This window comes from Amblyomma maculatum, chromosome 8 (genome assembly GCF_055883805.1).
Source record: "Amblyomma maculatum isolate TAMU_Amacu chromosome 8, ASM5588380v1, whole genome shotgun sequence".
NCBI classification, from domain to species: domain Eukaryota; kingdom Metazoa; phylum Arthropoda; class Arachnida; order Ixodida; family Ixodidae; genus Amblyomma; species Amblyomma maculatum.
Window position 1 is genome coordinate 66696248 of NC_139351.1, and position 18626 is coordinate 66714873.

At 48.4% G+C, this 18626-nt stretch overlaps 1 protein-coding gene across 9 annotated transcripts in view; it reads left to right on the forward strand.

The window, feature by feature from the left end:
- The window catches only part of LOC146181356 (lysine-specific demethylase 4A-like), an 81995-nt gene that overhangs the window by 22599 nt on the left and 40770 nt on the right, over positions 1-18626 (forward strand). For 4 of the 9 annotated variants that reach the window (XM_084576397.1, XM_084576403.1, XM_084576399.1 and 1 more), the window contains exons 8-15: positions 1013-1063; positions 3363-3524; positions 6077-6184; positions 10576-10756; positions 13506-13837; positions 14971-15169; positions 16036-16112; positions 17373-17537. In XM_084576397.1, the coding sequence (XP_084432523.1) occupies positions 1013-1063; positions 3363-3524; positions 6077-6184; positions 10576-10756; positions 13506-13837; positions 14971-15169; positions 16036-16112; positions 17373-17537 (1275 nt within the window). The remainder of the gene's footprint in view (positions 1-1012; positions 1064-3362; positions 3525-6076; positions 6185-10575; positions 10757-13505; positions 13838-14970; positions 15170-16035; positions 16113-17372; positions 17538-18626) is intronic. The other 5 variants (XM_084576401.1, XM_084576402.1, XM_084576400.1 and 2 more) reach the window with 5 other exon arrangements.

The window sequence follows — 18626 nt, forward strand, 5'->3', positions numbered from 1 at the left end:
AGCAGTGTTCGGCTGTAGAAAGAACGCCTTTTCGGGAACATGCTGTCAGCTTGCTCCTAAAGAAAAAAAAAGCTGACAGCAGATGTTACTTAGTTTATGAAATCATTCTAATTAGCTACAGTAAATAACTGAAATTTGCTGATTAACTTTTAATTGGCATAATTCAGTAGTTGGTACCAAGGGGCAAAGCTCATAGTCATGGAAAGTGACATCAGTTTTAGAAATGAAGGAAAAGTTCCCTTTGTTAAGTTTTGTAGTGCAAGAAAGTCCTGTGCAATTTTCTTCGTGAAACCGAAAATGAGCAAATAGGGCGTTTCCACATGGAAAAATGACCTTTTCTTCATTTCTCAAAACTGATTCCCACCATGGTGTGTGGCTCTGTAGTTAATGTGCTTGTCTACTGGCCCGGAGCACCGGGTTCAATTGGACACAACACACCAAGGGCATCTGTGTGCTGTTATGACCCAGTGCACACTAACGATTCAAAGGTGGTTGAAATTAGTCCAGAGCTCTCCACTACTGGGACCCTCATAGCCTGAGCTGCCTCAGGACAGACCTACTAATCAACAGTTAGTAAAGCTCAGTTATTTGCTTGCCCAGTGGGCATGATTTCTCAAACCGATGTGTGCCATGGCTGATAGTTGGTTACTAGTTCATTATCTTGTGCTTGCAAATGGGATAGGGGTGGCAGTGTGTTGCCAGCAGCCGACTTCCAAGCTCATGGAGCGGTAACCTCCGCTACAAAACTTTAAGGAATGGCAGAGTTTTCAAGCAGTTTTGCGACTTGTGCAGTCAGAGAGCTCTGTCGGTACCGGGAGGCAGACTGAACAATTCTTTTGTCTTCTGGTTTGGTCATGATGGCTTCTGTTGGCCTCCTCTAGTTGGAGGAGGAAAAAGAATGCAATCGAGAGTGGATTGATCATGAAGAGTGCGCAAGAAGGTTGCCTTGTGACCAGCGGGTGTAAAACTGTCGTGGGGGACGTTGCACTGAGCCTGCCTCTACGCCGTGCAGGATGCCGGGGATCTCGAGGAGGGCAATCTTGGAGATAACGAGACGGCAGCTGTGAGTAGCGACATTGCTGTAATGAGTGGTGGTGGATGAGTGGAAGTGGCCAATGATTTCAGGTTATGGAGAGAGAAAGAAAATTTCTACTTAAGACACGGTGTTCTGGAAGGTTTCACAGGTGCTAAAGCAGGAGCCCTTCCCATGCTTTAAAAGTAGATACCACGGTTCTGTGCACGGCACGCTGCTACAAGGGGCGAACGGGGTGGCGCCATTTGTTGTGACATTATCACACAAGTACAGAGGTGGCAAACCCCATGAGTTTGCCCACCTCTGTTCATCGCTCTTATCAGGGTTTTCGATACTGTGTAACTATAGATGTAGCTGTTAGAACCTTTTTTTTATTTGCCATTCAAGGCTACAGTTGTACAGCAGGTAGACAAGCATCCAGTGTTGTTCTGCTGCTGCAGGTGACGAAATGCCTGATTTGATTCAGTAAATGTTCCAAAAGGAGGCAGTAGGTGGCCGCTACTAACACAAATCCTGAGGAGGGGTTTATTTTGTTCAGCCACAAACGCTTTAAGCGTCTTAGTGTTTGCAGTCAGCAGTGCAAATGAATGTGCCACGCCCTTGTGTCCCCATATTTTTAGCTTTAGTTTGTCTTGAAGAAAAAGTGCTTGCCGGAAGGCTGCTCTGACGGCCTGCTATTCTTCGAAAACTGCTTGATGATCGTGAAAAGTGCTCTAGCAGAAATGTAACTGAAACTATTCCAGTAACTTATGCCAGAGCCTGTATCAGTGTTCCCACCAAGTTTCACAGAGACATATATAGAGTGACCGCTGTACTCTACACACAAGCAGAGCTTCATGTCATGCCGGACGTTTGATTTTTATCCAGCCTGAAGGTCAAGCCATCAAATTATAACCACGGTATCATCGGTGTTGACCTTTGACCCTAAGTGGAGTAATCTGGGCAGACACTAGTACGTCAAAATAATTAGTGGTCCATCAGGCATGTTTGTGCGGGTTGGTTAAAGCGGGGCCTTATATTTGTGTAGAGTGGAGTGGAGTGGAGAGTGGAGTGGAGTGGAGTGGAGTGGAAAGGGAATATGTGGCCCTTTTTTTTTTCTTGAACCAACATTTTGGTTCATGGCCCCTTTTCCCAAGCATTTCACCCCAGAAGAGCCGAGCATCAGGCCGGGGGAAATCTTGTACCCATTGGAAACCGGTGGGTACCCGGCAGCACTGGGGATCGAACCCCGTACCTCCCGAATGCGAGGCGGATGCACCCAAGCATCTGGCATTACAAACAAATGGAAAACCTGTATTGTAATCACGAAGAGCTATCGCTCAACCTTCGGTTTAACCAGGTTGGACCACTGATCATTTTTTTATTCCCAGAGACCTGGATGGTCGTCAGGCGTAGGCCTGTAAGCTGTTAGCCGCTCCTCGCAATTTTATTTTTCTTGATTTGCGTCTTAGAACGGCCAAAGCTTAATCTATGGGTTTCTTGCACTTGCTCCCACTACTTTGTTTGTTCCAAAACGCACTCTGTTTGATTTCTGTCTTGCTTTGCTGCCGCTGTCGTTGAAGGGTTTCACAACACAGTAACGCTTCCGCTTCCAGTGTCACTCCCCTGGTTGGTGGCTTGCGCCTTTGGCTTACAATGCGCCCAGGCGTCATGTTTGCGGCTGGTTGTGTGCAGAATGGTACCACATGTCGGGGGTATTCGCCTGCTTTTTGTGTATTCTTGTGACCCGCAAGGCAACTTTGTTACCCGCATTCTTGCCTCAAACCTCCCCCAAGCTCAAATAGCCACTGTGTTGCAAAGGCAGCGCTTAAGATTGCCCAACGCAGCTGTGCAGATGGGTAGCTTTTGGCCTCCAGTATTCAGCGACAACACTGCGCGCGGCTTTTTTTTTCTTTCTTTCCTCTCTCTCTCTCTCTCTCTCTCTCTCTCTCTCTCTCTCTCTCTCTCTCTCTCTCTTTTTTTGCTTCGTCATCTTTCTCGGAAAATCTCACTAATTCTTGGCGCTGCAAAGCCTTCAAGAACACTGTAGTTAGGTTTGTCATTAGCAATATTTCAGTGTGGCATGCCTGTCACTGTCAGCCCCTTAGCAACGGGAGGAGGAGGCAGAGATATTTTTCTTTCCTTGAAGGGGAACCTTCGTGATGAGAGCAGCCCCAAGTGCCATTTTTGCGTGTGGCAATTCTAGTCACATGGTCCTAGTTTATCACTGCAGCACGATTAGAAACTATATTGTAGACAGTGTGGGAATTGGCCTGTTTTCGTATTTGTTTTAAGGCTAGTAGGGCAAGCGCATCCTGTAGATAATAGATTGTTGCCGCTCCTCCCACAGGAGCTGAGGGTTGTGGTTGAGCCTCTGGTTAACGTGGGACCCCCCAAGCTGGAGCCACTCAAGGCGTCCCCCGCAGTGGCTCCGCCAGAGGCGCCCGAGGCACCGCAGCCGCCCACTGTGGCTGACGGCGCCTTCAACCACAGCACTGAGCTGCCCGCTCTGGTGAGTCCTTCACCTTCAGCATGATGGCCGCTCTGGTCTGCATGGTTGCAAGTCTTTTTTCTGGGGCCATGGGGGGGGGGGGGGGTGATAACTTTACTTCCTTGATATTTTGGTATCGTTCAAACTTGACTTCGACACCAGAGCCAGCGATATGCATTTACAAGCGTTGAAGGGCAAGCTAGTTAGTTGCCACGAAGGATGAGGACAGAAATGAGAGACGCAAACACACACACACACACACAAAAAAAAAAAAAAAAAAATATGAGAAAGACTCTAAAAAGATGTGTTGCTTCCTTAGGTGCTGGTTATGGGGTGCCGCAACTTGTTATTGGCTGAAAACAAAGGACTAAAGCGAGGAAAGTGTTCTCTCAGACTTTGAGAACTCTGTAGTAGTCAGGTGAATGCTGCTCAGCTTGCTCAGAGTAGCAGCAATGCTTTGTTGATTTAGCTTCAGAAGAAGGCTGGCAATCTAGGACCGTCATGGTAAGAATATACGTTGGAAATGTGGCATGCAGGCCGCAGAGTTACAGAATGTGTAACAACCAACTGTCCTACACTAAGCGTAGTTCTGTTGATCATGAAGGTCAGGTTGCACTGAAGTGTCCTGGAGTGCTAACCAGTGCGCCAATTGATGTTTCTAGCTACACCTTCAGTATTTGGCTGCATGATCTGTCCCCCCTAGTGAACACACATCAAGCAGGGAAAAACCTTGAGCTAACAATGCTGAGTTGGGGCCTTGTGCTAAGCAACGTGCATTCGGGGCAATGGGAACTGCTTTCAAATGCTGCAGCCAGCCAACTTGCCAGGTACTAGGAAATCGGTAGTGTTAGTATCGAGATAGCTTTGCTGAGCCACCCATAACGACACAGTTTTTGGTATAGTTTGTTCGACTTTCATTTGCTCGTTATCCAAACTGTCCGTGGGTGTCCAAATCTGAAAAATCTGTCAGTAGCTGTACTGCTTGTTTTGCGAGCATCTCTGCGCCAGATTGTTTCATTGATTGCTGCCGTTAACCATTCCATGATGAGTAGGGAGAGCGCACGTCTTCGCTGTCGCTCCTTCAGAACTTGTAGTTCCACTAGCCGGTCAGGCATATCGGCTGACCAATGCCAGAAGAGAAAGGCCCATTCAGAATTTTAACAATCCATGCACCCGCATGCCCACTGCTGCAGCGAGAGCACGCATGCATGCTCAGCTGTAGCACGCGGCCTCCTCCTCCGGTGTGCACAGTTGCTCTTCGCTGGTGCTGTACATGCTGTGTGCCATTCCTGCGTGTGCTCTGTTTCATGCATTGCTTGCTTGCCCACTTGCGTTAAGTCGTACATTTGTTGCCTGTAGCAGAGACCTTTATCGAGGCCACCTCCATTAGTGCGAGGTGGCCTGTGCAGTTTCCTTGCAACCCTGTCACAGTGTTTGTGTTGCAGAACGCAATGTATTGAAGCATGGTTATCTTACTAGTTTTTTTCTACCTGTTTGCCAGTTGTTCAAGGTTAGTGGAAATTTTCTCCAAGTTTCTGCAAGTCTTAGTAACTCAAGCGTTTACGAAACGGATATTGTAAACTCAGTGTGCGTCACAGAGTACCATCTTGCATTCTTTGTCAATGAGTTAGTCATTGACGGCCGAATTGAGTTTCGGGATGGCCTCACTTGGTGGCAAGCAGGCACCATGAAACACAGCACATCTTGCCTTGTCGAAATGCTCTAGTTTGAAGTGCAATGTGTTGGTTGCTTCTGGTGTGCGCACCTCTTTGCTGCCATGCCTGCTTTGTTAGCAGCTGCACCAGTTGCCTGCACACCCTTAACCCTTTGCGGTCATGAAGGCGGGCCACCACCTTTGTGGCTGCCATGCGCAAGCTCGTCGCTCAAATTTGAGACTTTGTGAAGATGCGCACCATGGAGTGGAAACACTTAGTGAAGCATCTGCGTGAGCCACACCCCTGCATCTGTTGACCTTTTGGCATTGATATGACCTTTATTTTTTTGTCGTCGTTGAAGTGCTGAAAGCATTCATGTGAATGAAGAAAGCCTTTGCGTTTACTGGACTCACTCATGCCTGGTAAACAGCTAGCTGAACTGCACTAGTCGCATACAGGATGCAAAGACTGGAATTGTAGGTTTTTGCAGTGTCTGTAGAGCAGCTCATGCTGTTCTCTATGACGCACACGAACCCCCGTCTTGTAACCGATCTGCAGTGGAGCTCTGAATGTTGTCTGGCTCTCTGGTCGTCCTGGCCGCGCTCCTAGACACGGGGATTTAAATAGATGCCCACAGAATATATAATAAATGTGTAGTGGTTGTTCACTCACTTATCACTTGTCTAGCATCTAGAGTTCATTAGCATAGAGCTGTGACAAAGAAAAACGACAAAGCAGCAGTTGTGGCCATGTTCACTGATGAAAGAACATTAAGAGGGGCATCCTATCCGATGACCGCAAAGGGTTAAAGTCCCCAAAGTTGGGAAAAAAGCGGGCTATCTTCTCTGGGTGATGGTGCTGTTTCCTAAGCGGTTATGCTTCGCTGCCGCCGCCACCGCTGTTGTTGTGGCTTCCCAGAGCCTGGGCGACCAGTGGTCCTTGATGACGCCCGTGGAAACGCTCTCCGCATCCCCTACCCATTCGGCACAGTACCCCTCGTCGGAGAGCGCGCTTCCCTCGTCGAAGGTGGGCCTTCACGTGACTTGTGACGCGGCAGAGATTTTTTTGCTGGCGCTGTCCACTGCAGCCAGCTGTCCGGCTTCTCCCGATGTCCCGTTCACACGGGCACGGCTGTCGAAGATAAAAGAATATGTAAACTGCGTGAAAGGCCCACTAAATTACAGGATGAAAAAGAAATTTCTTCATAGTGAAGGAAGAGAGATGTAATGGCTGCTGCTGTGACCTTCACATGTCCCTCAGGTTGCAATGGCATTTGTGGGAAACTGCGACGTGCATATTGTGTTGATTTTGCTTGGCCAGTGGTAAAGTCTGCAAGGCGAGGAAAGTATATGACAGTTACATCTTACCTGTACTCGTCTACGAGGCTAAAATCTGGAGGATAAGGTAAGGGATTCTACTTAAGTTGAGGACAACTCTGAAAGCTACGGAACAGAAAGTGTAATGTTAAGGGATAAAAAGTGTGCGGAGTGGGTGAGAGAAATAACTCGAGTTCATGACATTCTAGCCAAAATGAAGAAGAAATGGGCATGGGCAGGGCATGTAGTGGAAAAAGGAAAGCCGATGGGTGCTAAGGGTAACAAATTAGATTCCAAAGGAAGGAACGCATAGCAGGGGGTTTCATAAGTCAGGTGGAGTGGATAAATTCGCAGGACTCAAGTGGATGTAGCTACCATGTTACTGGTTTAATTGGAGAATTATGATATAGGCCTTCTCCCAGCAGTGGGTATAGTCCGGCTGATTATGATGAGTCTGCATCAGAAATCACTTCTGGAAGTATTGCGGTCTATTTTGTCTGATTGAGCAGGAGTCATGCTCCGTAGAAAAATTTGCTGGCATGTGCCAGTAGCTCCGAGCACAGCTTTGAGACCCTCGAAGGCAGCCGAAATTTCCTCTTTTGTGGAACTTGATTTGCTAAAACTAGTTCAACTAAACTAGGCAAACTTGCTTATAACCTTCACTTGTTCAGGTCTAACTTGACTAGCATAACTAGGCTCGTTAACTGGAGATATCCATGGATGGTGCCCGTGACCTAAAGGAAATTGCTTTCAGGGGCAATATCCTGATGTTTCCTAGAAATGCTATTGCCATATAATCATGCCTTTCGGCAAATCGGTTACTTTCAAGCCAAACTGTAGCAGCCGACTTTCATAGCTGTAGCCCCGTGGCTCTTGTAACTGTAAATGGAAACGGTCCACGCACGCATGATCAGCTGGCTGCAGTGGTCACCATGTGATCTACCCTATTTACTCGCATAATGCTCGCGCTTTTTTTTTTTCGCGAAAAATTTATGCTAAGTTGGGGGGTGCGATAATTATGCGGGAAAAATTTTCGAGCAAATGTTTCAGAGCGCTAAAAGCAAATTAAACAGGTGCGAATCGGGATTCTTGGGTCAGCTTTTGTAAATACTATAAACCAAAACATTACTTTCAAGCAGAACTTACCCTTGTTATAAAAGTACAGGGTTGCCAAAAGCACAAATTGCTAAAGCACTTTATTTACCGCACGCAGCCTCATCATCACTCCCCGCGTTTCGTGGTATAATGCTCACAGCAGACCATACAGTTCTCTTGATCAGAGACTTGATCCGTCCGTATCGGCACTGCAATCGCTGTCTCCGTACTACGCAGAACTCGTTGACGCCGAAGTGCCTCCTGGCAGCGCGGTTGCCATGCTGTAGCCCGTACTCAAAAGCTTTCAGCTTAAAAGTAGTTGTATAACTTGCGTACCTCCCCACCGCGATGCGGCACCAAGAACACGGTACAGTCAAACCCGGTTATAACGAACTGCGTAATTCAGTGTGATTTGTTCGCTATATAAAGTACTTCGCTATAACCGAACCCGCTTATAACGAACTTTAGTACCAAATTCGTTATATACAATGTCCAGAAAAGCGCAGCGAAAACGCACTAACTAAAGAAAAACTGTGCCGCTCACCATGAATCCACAAAAGAAATTTATTGCAGATAAATGCTCACTTATTTGCATTAGGCAGTGATCTTCACCTGAACACTGAGTTTAACTCCGTCAGCGAGAATCGCACTTTCCACACGCGACATCATTTCCACAAACTCCAGTCCGCTTCCCTGTATTCCGGAGCAGTATCGGCGCAGCAGATCGGTAGCAGCGAGGGCTTCGTGCAACATCGGGCGAGGGCGATCGTCTTCCGGTGGCGGCTCCTCGGTCTCCTCGTTCGCACCAGATGCCAGCATGTCGGCAACAATTTCAGAGTCCAACGGGCTCGCTGTCACGGCTGCTACGTTGTCGTCAACAGTGAGAAAATTCTCCAGGGCAACTCCAGCTTGTCGGAAAGCCGTAGGGCGCGCCGCTGCTTCGTCGTCATCTTGCAGGATGTAGCGCCGGAATGCAAGTCAGCAGCAACATAGGCACGTCCGGAATCGTGAGGATAGCAGCAGCATGACTTGCAAACGCGAACAAAGAAAGCTCCGAGGATGCAGGAAAGTGCGCCACTGACGCGTTCGTTGTTCGGAGGCTGCCTTCCCTTCGAAGATTTTCCCCTTCCCTTCGCCCAAACTTGAAACCAGTTCTGGCCGGTGTTTCTTCTTTCTCGAAGCTCAATAGGTCCGGAGCTGCTCGCACGTCTTGGATCACATGGTAGGCAGCTGCCGAATAGGAGCACTGCAAAGAGAGGCTGGCCGATGGCGCGGATTTTAAAGGCTACTCACGCTACTCCGGGCGACGGCCGCGCATGCGTACAGGAGGGTCCCTCGTGGAAGCTGCTGTAGAGAGCCCCTCCTGCGTTTTACGGAAGCGCGGCACGGGCCGAGGCCGTCTGGAGACAATGCGGAATCGGCGCAGAAGCACCCTAGCGGGCGCGTGACGACGTATGCGCTGTGTGAGACCTTGGGGAACGGAGCCGTCGCCAATCCCCCTCCCATCTGACAACGGCATGCGCTAGAAGTATTGCAGCCCGGCAGCGTGGGCTGCCCGGAGAGTACTCGGAGCCGGCACAAAGGCCCGCCCGTTGGCGGGCGTTTGGCGACCGATCGCACGCGCTGAGTTCGCTATATCCGATGTGTAGTTCGTTATAAAAAATACATTTTATATGCATAATGCTAGTGGAAATTCGAGTGTTCGATATAAAACATAATTCGCTCTATCCGAGTTCGTTATATTCGGGTTTGACTGTAAATAGTGGAACAAAGTAAGCAATGCGCACAGAACAAAGGAACAATGACAACGAGACGCGGAGACAACTCGCAAAATGGCGACGACTTCGAGCATCATGGAGGTAATAATAATAAAAAAAAAAGACAAGCGTAACCAATGATGATGATCTACACGAGCACGCTATCGCCGCCTGGTAGCGCGCGCACACAATGAGACCAGCTAGGTTCAGTAGTGCTCCAAAGATGGCGCTTGTTACTACATACTAGCAGACAACTCTTGCGGTGGTAAAATTGGTGGTGTGATGATTATGCGAAGGAAGAAAAAAAATTCCAATGTTTGACGCCCAATGTTGGGGGTACGAGCATTACGCGAGTGCGAGCATTATGTGAGTAAATACGGTAGTGCAGTCTGGATCTGTGTGAACCTACGTTTTGCAGAAATCTCGCTTTGCATTTCCAGCGTCTGCCACTTCTTGGCATTCATCCATGCTGTGGCACTCGTGCTTGCTGAGTGCAGCTTAGAAGGCTTACATTCTGTAGCTAGATTGTAGCATCTGTGTTCTTTAGTTTGGATTGAACTCTTTGTCTAAGAGGAGCCGGAGAAATCAATTTCATTGTAACACCTCCTTCCCCTTTGCTTTCAGTGATTAAAAAAATATATATATTGCTGCCGTCTTTAGCCATCAGCTGGGATACCCCGATAGATAATTGCTTTTTTCAGTTAACGGATAGGAATAATAATGAAGCTTTGGAACAAAGTGTCAGGGGAAGTGCTAGAAGCAAGCGATCAGCATAAATTTAGAGCCCAGCCCATGCTACGAAAGGAATTAAGATTCAATAGGCATGGCAGATCTCTTGTGAAACATTTAGAAAAAAAAACACAAAGCGTCTCCCTTACTGGAACTCCTCCCCTGTCGTCGTAGTTGTCCGATTGTCTGAATGCAGGACGAGAGGTGGGGTATGATGACCAAAAAGGCCGAATTGTAGGGGCCCGTGTGTCCTGGAGCTCCCCTTCAGGCCTCCCCCCTTGTTGCACACTCTTGCGTAGCAGGGGCCAGGCAGTTGGGTGAGCTCGGGCGGCGACCTCGATGCGCACAAATCGGGAAGCGGACTTTTTTAACAAGTTGGATCTGACCCTGCTGTCCTCACGTTAGCACTTACAACTCGATAGTGACTTTCCTTTGTTTTGGCTGACTGTCTGGTTGTGGAAATCACATGATTGCGGTGAAGTTGACCTTACAGTGGCGTACCACCCGTGCACTTGTTCAGGTGGCCCACGAGTACTCGGTAGTAGCGGGCGAGGAGGAGGTTATGACCACCCCCGGCGTGCCACACAAGATCTGCTTCGGCACGGCCGTCCGACGCCAGCCCTTACACCCGGCACCCAAGAAGACCAAAGCGTCGCACCCGGCCAACATCGGGGGCCAGGGGGAGGACAGCAGTGACGAGGGTGAGCCAATTGCCAGGGGGCCTCCGTAAGGGGGGAGGTCTTCTTCCCCTTTTTTTCCATCTTACTTGGCATTTGGCTGAGGCTTCAGTAACCAGCGTACGTTTGATGTCACTCACTGCCACCACCAAAGTGTGCACTTGTGTAGTTACTGAAGATTAGCGCAGTTAAGGCTGGTAACACGATCGCATACGGTAGGGGGTATAAAACCATTCTACACTTGAGCAAAATATAGTGCAAGTTGACGAGAGTGCAAGGAGACACTAGGGGGAGTGGCACGGTCACCAATTAAAAAACGGGGATTTTTGGCTATTTGGATGGGCTAGGAACAATGTATAAGAGCAACTGTAGTTTCGTGTGCGTTGCGAATAATTGCTCGATTTTTCGGACCTCATCTGCATGCAGCATAGTTCTGCTGCCAGTAGCCAACGTGCTGTTTATTATTTATGGTGGAGCCTCTTTCATGGAAACATCAAACAAACGGGGTAGAAAACATGATTTATTAATGTGGAATCCAAGTTGTGGACATGCTGTTGTGGACAAAGTGTGTCCCGCTTTTGCGGCATTCTGATTGGCCGAAGCGAGATGCGTCCCTACCATCTGCAATGCCACACTTGAATGTGCGCTCTGTGAAAGGTGGCTGTTGCTGGCCCTACGGTGTTGGGACTGGTAGGTCAACGCCGCTTGCGGCAGGGGGTAGCCTGCCACCGAATTTTGCGACTGCTGTCGCATGGCGTTCCTTGGCGCCCGTTCAAATGTGGGATTGCAGATGGCAGGAACGCTAGACAAGAAGGGACCTCAGGCTTTCGCCTTTCACTACTTTAGTCGCTAAGTCCCTCGTAATTTTTCTTTGACGTTGTCTAATACAGTTGAACCCCTTTATAAGGGGACATGCACTGGGGAGCAGTTTTTCTCTTATATGAAAGATCTTTTATAAGCAGGGTACCACGTTTACATTTTCGAACCAGACCTTATTTTGGCGCAGGCATCTTAAGGCTAAAATATGCAAAAAAGAAAGATACATCATGTCACATAAGCATTATTATAGCTTTCATTTACATATTGCATTTGCTTGGTGGACTACCACACTGACCACACCTCTCAACTTTCTTAAATTTATTTACTGCTGGAATAGTTGTAAATCTTGGTCTGCTTCATGGCTGCGATGATGCTCTTCAACACAGCCTCTCCTAGCTTGAAAATCAGGCCAAGAGAGAGCCTTATGGCCGACGTGCCAGAGCTGTATATGTTGGCAAACTATGTTTTCAGCGATTGCAAAGTGCGGTCGCAATTTGACGCGGCACCGCAACTAGCGATTCGATATTAAGTTATGTGTGTGTTAACACTACAAGAATTCAAGTCAAAAAAGTGTCATGAAATCGTAAAAGTAACCAGCTTATCACCAAGGTGCTAGAAGCAGCCAAAACTATAAAACATCACCAGCAGAAATATCCCTGAGAAATTTATGCTTCTTTGATAAAGGGTAGCAGCGGCTGTGAGTAACAAGTCTGTGAATGTTGCTATTCGGACGAAAAATAAATGAAAAGCAAATGAGGCGTTTCCGAGTGGAGTTGAAAGAAACTGTTGCTTTCTAGCCACAGTGACATTTTTATGTCAGTGGCACCAGCTCAGTACTTTCTTTGCATTTATAAGATGTGACGCTCGTACTAAAATGCAACATAATAGACAATGTTCGCTATATTCTTCAGACTAGTGGTCACAACACTTACGGTAGTTCGTGATAGGAAGCTTCACTAATTGGAGAACCCAATGTTCACTCCCAATATGCTCGCTTAAATATTTGCTCGCATATGCAGTCGCACTTGTGCTCTTCGTGGCAAGCCTGAAGAGCTTCTCTATGTTGTATTCTCACTGCGGGGGCTTCTTTTAGTCACTTCACAGCTGATGGACCTGCTCTTTGTTGGCTGAAGCTATAATGAATAATAACGGCACAGATGTGCCTCTCCTCTTTTGTTTTCACTGTAGCTGCTACTGAACCTGGCGATAGATGTTGCCGCATCTAATGTTCGAATGCCCGTTACAAGCAAGACTGGGTACCAAACTTTAAGGCTAATTTGTCCTTTATAGCCAATTGTCTTCTGCATGCAAGGACTGTTAAAAAAGAGGGTGGCCAACAATTTGCGTGAATGGTGTCTCTTGTACCCGATCGTTCGTTACATCCATGCCTGTTATAATGGGGTTAGGCTGTATATAAGCTTGCAGGCTTGGATAATTAACAGAAGGAAATGGCAAAGCAATTGGAGCTCGTACCTGCAACTATAAATGTACTGCAGCCTGAGCTGTTGTATTGGAAACCGCCAAAACATTTCTTTTTTTTTTTTTAAATATTTATGATGACAGGCAAAAATGTCTCACTGCATATGCAAAAGCCACCATGAGGACCATATTTTCCAGATGTCACATGTGACTGGGTTATCAGACGACTTATAGTTTTCTGACCAGCCAGGTGAAGCAGGGGCTATGTCGTGGCATGCTTTGCTAATATAATATAGTCACAAGAGCTTTGCTGATTGACTAGAGTCAAGATTATAGAAATTGTTTCGGAATGCTTGCCACAGGAGTATTCATGTGATTCACAGTGAACTTTTTTACTGCTGTGTAACCCTTCTTCGTACAGTAATGCCTGATTTTTAAAGGAAGCGCGTGGAATCGATCCGTAAATATTTATCATTACGTGTTGCACCTTGCACCTTTCAACCGTGTTGCTCACCACGGAATGGGGTCCTAACAGGCTGGTCATCGGGAGCGGACGCGTCCACACCCAAGGGCAGTGGCAGTAACGGCGACCATGCCACGTTGGCCAACAGTGGCGGTGGTGGTGGTGGTGCGGGCCTCGGGGCGAGGGAGCCCGGCAGCTGGGCGGCCGCGTACATGGACTTGTGGAGCTTCCGGCCCGCCAGCCTGTACGCCGAGCGTCAGCTCAACCGGTACTCCTCCACCCTCGAGCCGCACTGCGCCCTCTGCCTACTCTTCCGCCCACAGCAGGTGGGTGGAAGACTGGCCGCGCCTGTAGTGTGCCGCTGTGGCACGCAGTGCGTATGTTCTCGCAGAGACAATGTGCAGGTATGTGTCTATGCGATGCCACTTCAAAACTTTCCGAAGGAGTTTTTTACATTTTTGCGATCGTATTATCCAAATCCTTGTGAAGTTACGATCGTATCAGCCGCTTGAAAATGCATTGCCTGTAGGGCATCGACTGGAGACAAAAAACAAAAAAAGCATTGTTTTGTGCATAAAAACATTAGTTGTATCTAGGAGTTTTAACTGTAGATAGATGCCAGCTTCTGCAAACGAGGTCATCTGCCTGCTTATAATGTGCATTTCCCGCAGCAGAATTGGGACATTGCATCTACGGAGCTTGGTTTGGGCATAACATTGAATATAAGTTCGAAAATTGATTTTTTACACCCTCGCAGTTCGTGCCGTAACGCGAGGCACGAGAGCTAAAACAAGAGTGCAGCTTGTATATGTTTGCATCTCTGCGTGCTTATTCAGGGCTGAATGCATGTAACGTGGTACTCACTTGGGTGACTACAATAATACCGTTATTAATGCATGGTCCTCCTTAGCCTACATTTGCTCCTTGAGTCTGACTGTAGTGTGGAATGGGGCAGTGCAGTGAACAGATGTTGCGCTAACCAGAAAAAAGCCAGGTGTGCCCATAGAAGGACCAGTAAAATGAGTGGCAAAAAAGGCCTTCACGGTCAGTGCTGGCCCCTGACAGCTGCTCCATGCTTTGAAGGTTACACTACTGGCCGCTCCTCACGCTGCCGTCGAATCAGCTGTCTTCTTCCATTGTAATGTAAACCTCGGAGCTATATCACAGGGACTGAGCCACATGGTATTGCAGCTGCTGTCTCGGAGACTGGAATGCATTTTTCCCGTTTCTGAAGTAAAAATTTAACACATTGTAGCCTAACCGCTGTATTTGGTGGGACAGTAGTTTCACCCTTCTTGCATTCCTTGATGTCCAAGAGAAGGCAGTGGTGCGCATTGCAGCGAGTTTTCTGCAGCAAAATGTTTTGATCACTCTGAACAGAACGGTTCAAGGAATTGCTTTAATGAAATTAAATGACTTATAATTGGAGCATGAAGGTGTATGGTCTCTGAAGTTTTCACAATTTTAACTTTAATTCTTCCCGTGGTGTCAAAGCTGGCCGTAACATCGAGGGAACTGTGCGTTGTGCCTCGCGCAGTATTCGCGAGAGGAGATGCCCCGAGAGCAGCCCGTCGTGCCTGAGACGAGTACTGTCTGGATGCCCGCCCTGTGCTTCGTCAACGGGGGCCTAGATGTCGTGCGGAGTGCGGAAGTGAACATGCCGGAGATCCCCGATGCGGATGTCACCTCCAGCGAGCTGCTTGTCTGTTCCTCATGCTCTGTCTGCGTCCATGCCCGTGAGTGATCCCTCGCATGCATACAGTCGTCTCTCCCTCGCGTTGGAGTCGGATCAGTACCGGCCAGAAACGGGACGGCAATGTGCATTTTGTAAGGTTGGCCGTATTTATTGTTCAGTTTGCCATGCTTATACTAGTCCTATCTTGAAGCCCATGGAGGAGTGATTCCAGGATAAAGGGGGAAAGAAAGAAAGTGTACTGGAACATTTATTGACAGCAGGTAAAAAAAAGAATTCAGCAGCAATGATGGTTTACATTAAATTTGTGTTGAGTAGTCAGCTCACGGCTACTAAAGTAAAGTCCACTGTTTGTTAACCTCTGGAACTGATCTGCACACAGATTGCTGACGAGCATTGGCGAGGCTGACAGATTAGTGTATTTATTGTAGGTTAGTTATTTTTATTTTTCTGGTGGCTAGTTTGTGCCATAATAAAAACTTGGGCGTTAAACCTTCCTTGGAGTGTCGAAATGCCTGGTTGTAGTAAGTTTAGGAATTCTAGTTTACTGAGGTGTGAAGATGTAGCTTGTTTAGTGAATTCCATACATTGCACTTCATTTTTAATTAGCTTCAGTATTTATATCCAGATACGAAGACCTGCATGCATTCTAGCTTTGCCGTCAGATATGCTCTAGATTCCTGTTGATTCGACTTCGCCGCTCGATTGAGACTTGTAGTTTATTTAAAGTGGATCAGCACTATGTAATTGCAAAGGCTTCCCATTAACTTGAACCTCGCATGGATTGAACCCAGCATAATTTGAACAATTTTTCTGTCCCTTTTGGATCTGAACCATTGAGAGTTGGTTGTTTCTGGTGCCTTCCTCGTTAGTGTGCCTCATTTCTGTTGTGTTCTTCTACTCCCGCAGATTGCTATGGTGTCACCGTGCCTGTCTGCAAGGAAAGTTGGAAGTGTGACCGATGCGCCGTGCAGCCCACGAGTGTGGTGAGTGAGTGCTGACCCCCTCCCCCCCCCTTTTTTTTTTTGTTAACAATTTGTGGACGGGGTGTTCTGTGGGGCATAGGCTTGTGCAAATACAGTTAAGTGCACTTAAAAGAGCAGCAGTTGTTACAAACTCTTGCACATGACAAGCAAAGGTACTGCGTCTCTGCTAAGCTTGGAGCAAACAAAGAGACACTGCAAGTATACCCCTGCTGTACAAACTCTTGCTCCCTGCCACCCTGCCAGTGCTTTCTCCTAACTGCCGTAGTGCCTGAGGCTAGGCTGAATAACTCTAAAGCTCGCAAATGGTCAAGGCCTGAGTGTAGGTTGATTCCCCTATTTTTAAAGTGTCCCCCCTTCCCCCCCCCCCCCTCTCTCTCTCTCTCTCTCTCTCTCTCTCTCTCTCTCTCTCTCTCTCTCTCTCTCTCTCTCTCTCTCTCTCTCTCTCTCTCAGAAAGGCAACAAAGTTGTAATGCTGTGTGCTTTAATTTGCATTCAATAAGTGTGACAAAGTCTCAGACTCGGTGAATATCTCATGTAGTGGCTTTGTCTGTTAGAAAAGCGCATATTTTTTAAAACACCTATTCTCCCATTCAATCTCATTTATGCACCAGAAGTATCAAAATATTCGCTTCTAATTCGCATCAAACCAGAAAATGTCAATCAGCATCCGACTGGTGGAAAAGCGTGTCGAGGGTCATCCGAAGCCAGCCTCTGGTACAGCTCTGGCCATGTGTAGAAGGCTACGAACGTAGGCTCTCATGAAAATGATCAAGATAGAATGGGCAGAAAAAATAAACTCCCCCATTCGTGAAAGCCCCCAAGCAATACTGACTGCAGGAAGAGAGAGCTGGGGCATGATGACCAAAAAGGCCGAATTGTAGGGGCCCGTCTGTCCTGGAGCTCCCCTTCAGGCCTCCCACCTTGTCGCACACTCTTGTGTAGCAGGGGTCAGGCGGTCGGGTGAGCTCGGGCGACGACCTCGATGCACACAAATCGGGAAGCGGACTTTTTAACAAGTTTGGTCTGACCCTGGCGTCCAACTTGCTATGATGGCTGCGGCAGCTGAAATGCAATTGACTGTAACTTCGTGACTAGGCTCACACCTCTGGCCTTGGGTTTTGAGGGCTACTTGCTGCAAGTTATATCCAACTAGCAGCTTGAAGTGTGTGTTACCCGCATGACACTAGTGAGCCGATAGTACTTCGCTGTTGGAATCTGCCCCGGACTGATGCACTGGTGCCCTGCTCTCCTCCTCCCCAGGAGTGCTGCCTGTGCTCCATCCGAGGCGGTGCCCTGAAACAGACGACGCACGGCCGCTGGGTTCACCTGCTGTGCGCCCTCCTGGTGCCCGAGGTGCACCTGGTGGACCCCCGCACCCGGTCACCTATCGACGTGCTCCGGGTGACACCCCAGAGGGCCCGCCTGGTGAGTAGAACCTCCTACTCCTGGTCCACTCATTAGTGCTGATGCTACCCTCCTTCCAGTCTTCGGCCTGTTTGTTTGTTTGTTTTTTCATGCACAAACAATGTACACCAACCACATCTCCTGCCCCGTGTTCCATGTTTGTGTCATTATCGAAAGTGTCGCTATCTTGGTGGAAACGCCAGAACCAGAAGTGGTAGTGACATCCGGTTGCGATTTTTTCGCCAATTGGTATCTCGTAGTGACACTTTCGATAATGATGCTTGTGGGGGTTAGAGGGGGGCGGTCTTCCGCCCCGCTCCTACTCCGCAGGTGCTGCGTTCTCGCTAGCGACCTGCGGAGGGAACAAAGGGGACAAAGGACGGGCACGACACATAGTTAATACTCGAATGCTATTTATTGCACTTGCAAATAATACAGAGCATGCCGGCTAGCTATACATCAACAAGGTTTTCCTTGGAAGGGCAAGGCTACGTAAGAAGGACTTTTGACTCACCGGCTGGGTAATGGGGGTGCGATAATATGGCGGCCGGGATCTCCTGTGCGCGCCGCATTCTTCGGACGAAGCCATACCACGTCGTTTGCTGCGGGAGGCGGCGAGAGTGTGCGGTATTTACCGGTCGCTTCGCCGTAGGGAACCAGAAGATGGGCGGTCGTGCACAACGGGTCCTCCCGTGTGCGCAGCATACTCCGTGCCCGCTATCCCCCGGCATTTGCCGGGAGAGGCGGCGGGAGACAACCGCTTTCGTTGCTGGCTGGATCCAGAAACTCTCACTCGTCTTCTCGCGGGAACCCACGTAGACGTCTTGGTGGCGCACCCATTGCTGGTCTCCTTCCCCCAAGGGGAGGTATTTACCTCCTCTCCCAGCCGGCGCTGCCATGAAGCTCGTTGGGGTGGTGGTGGTCGGTTGCGGCGAAGGGGGAGGAAACTGGTTTTCCACATGCTGACTCAGAATACGGACCCTGCCCTTACGCTGCATTAGAGGGAGACAGTGCCTAGTTGGCTAGCCTATCTGTGGTGAAAAGGTTGATAAGGGGAGGAGAATGGAGAGAATTGAGTACAGTTAACTCTTTCGTTACCACGCCTATTTA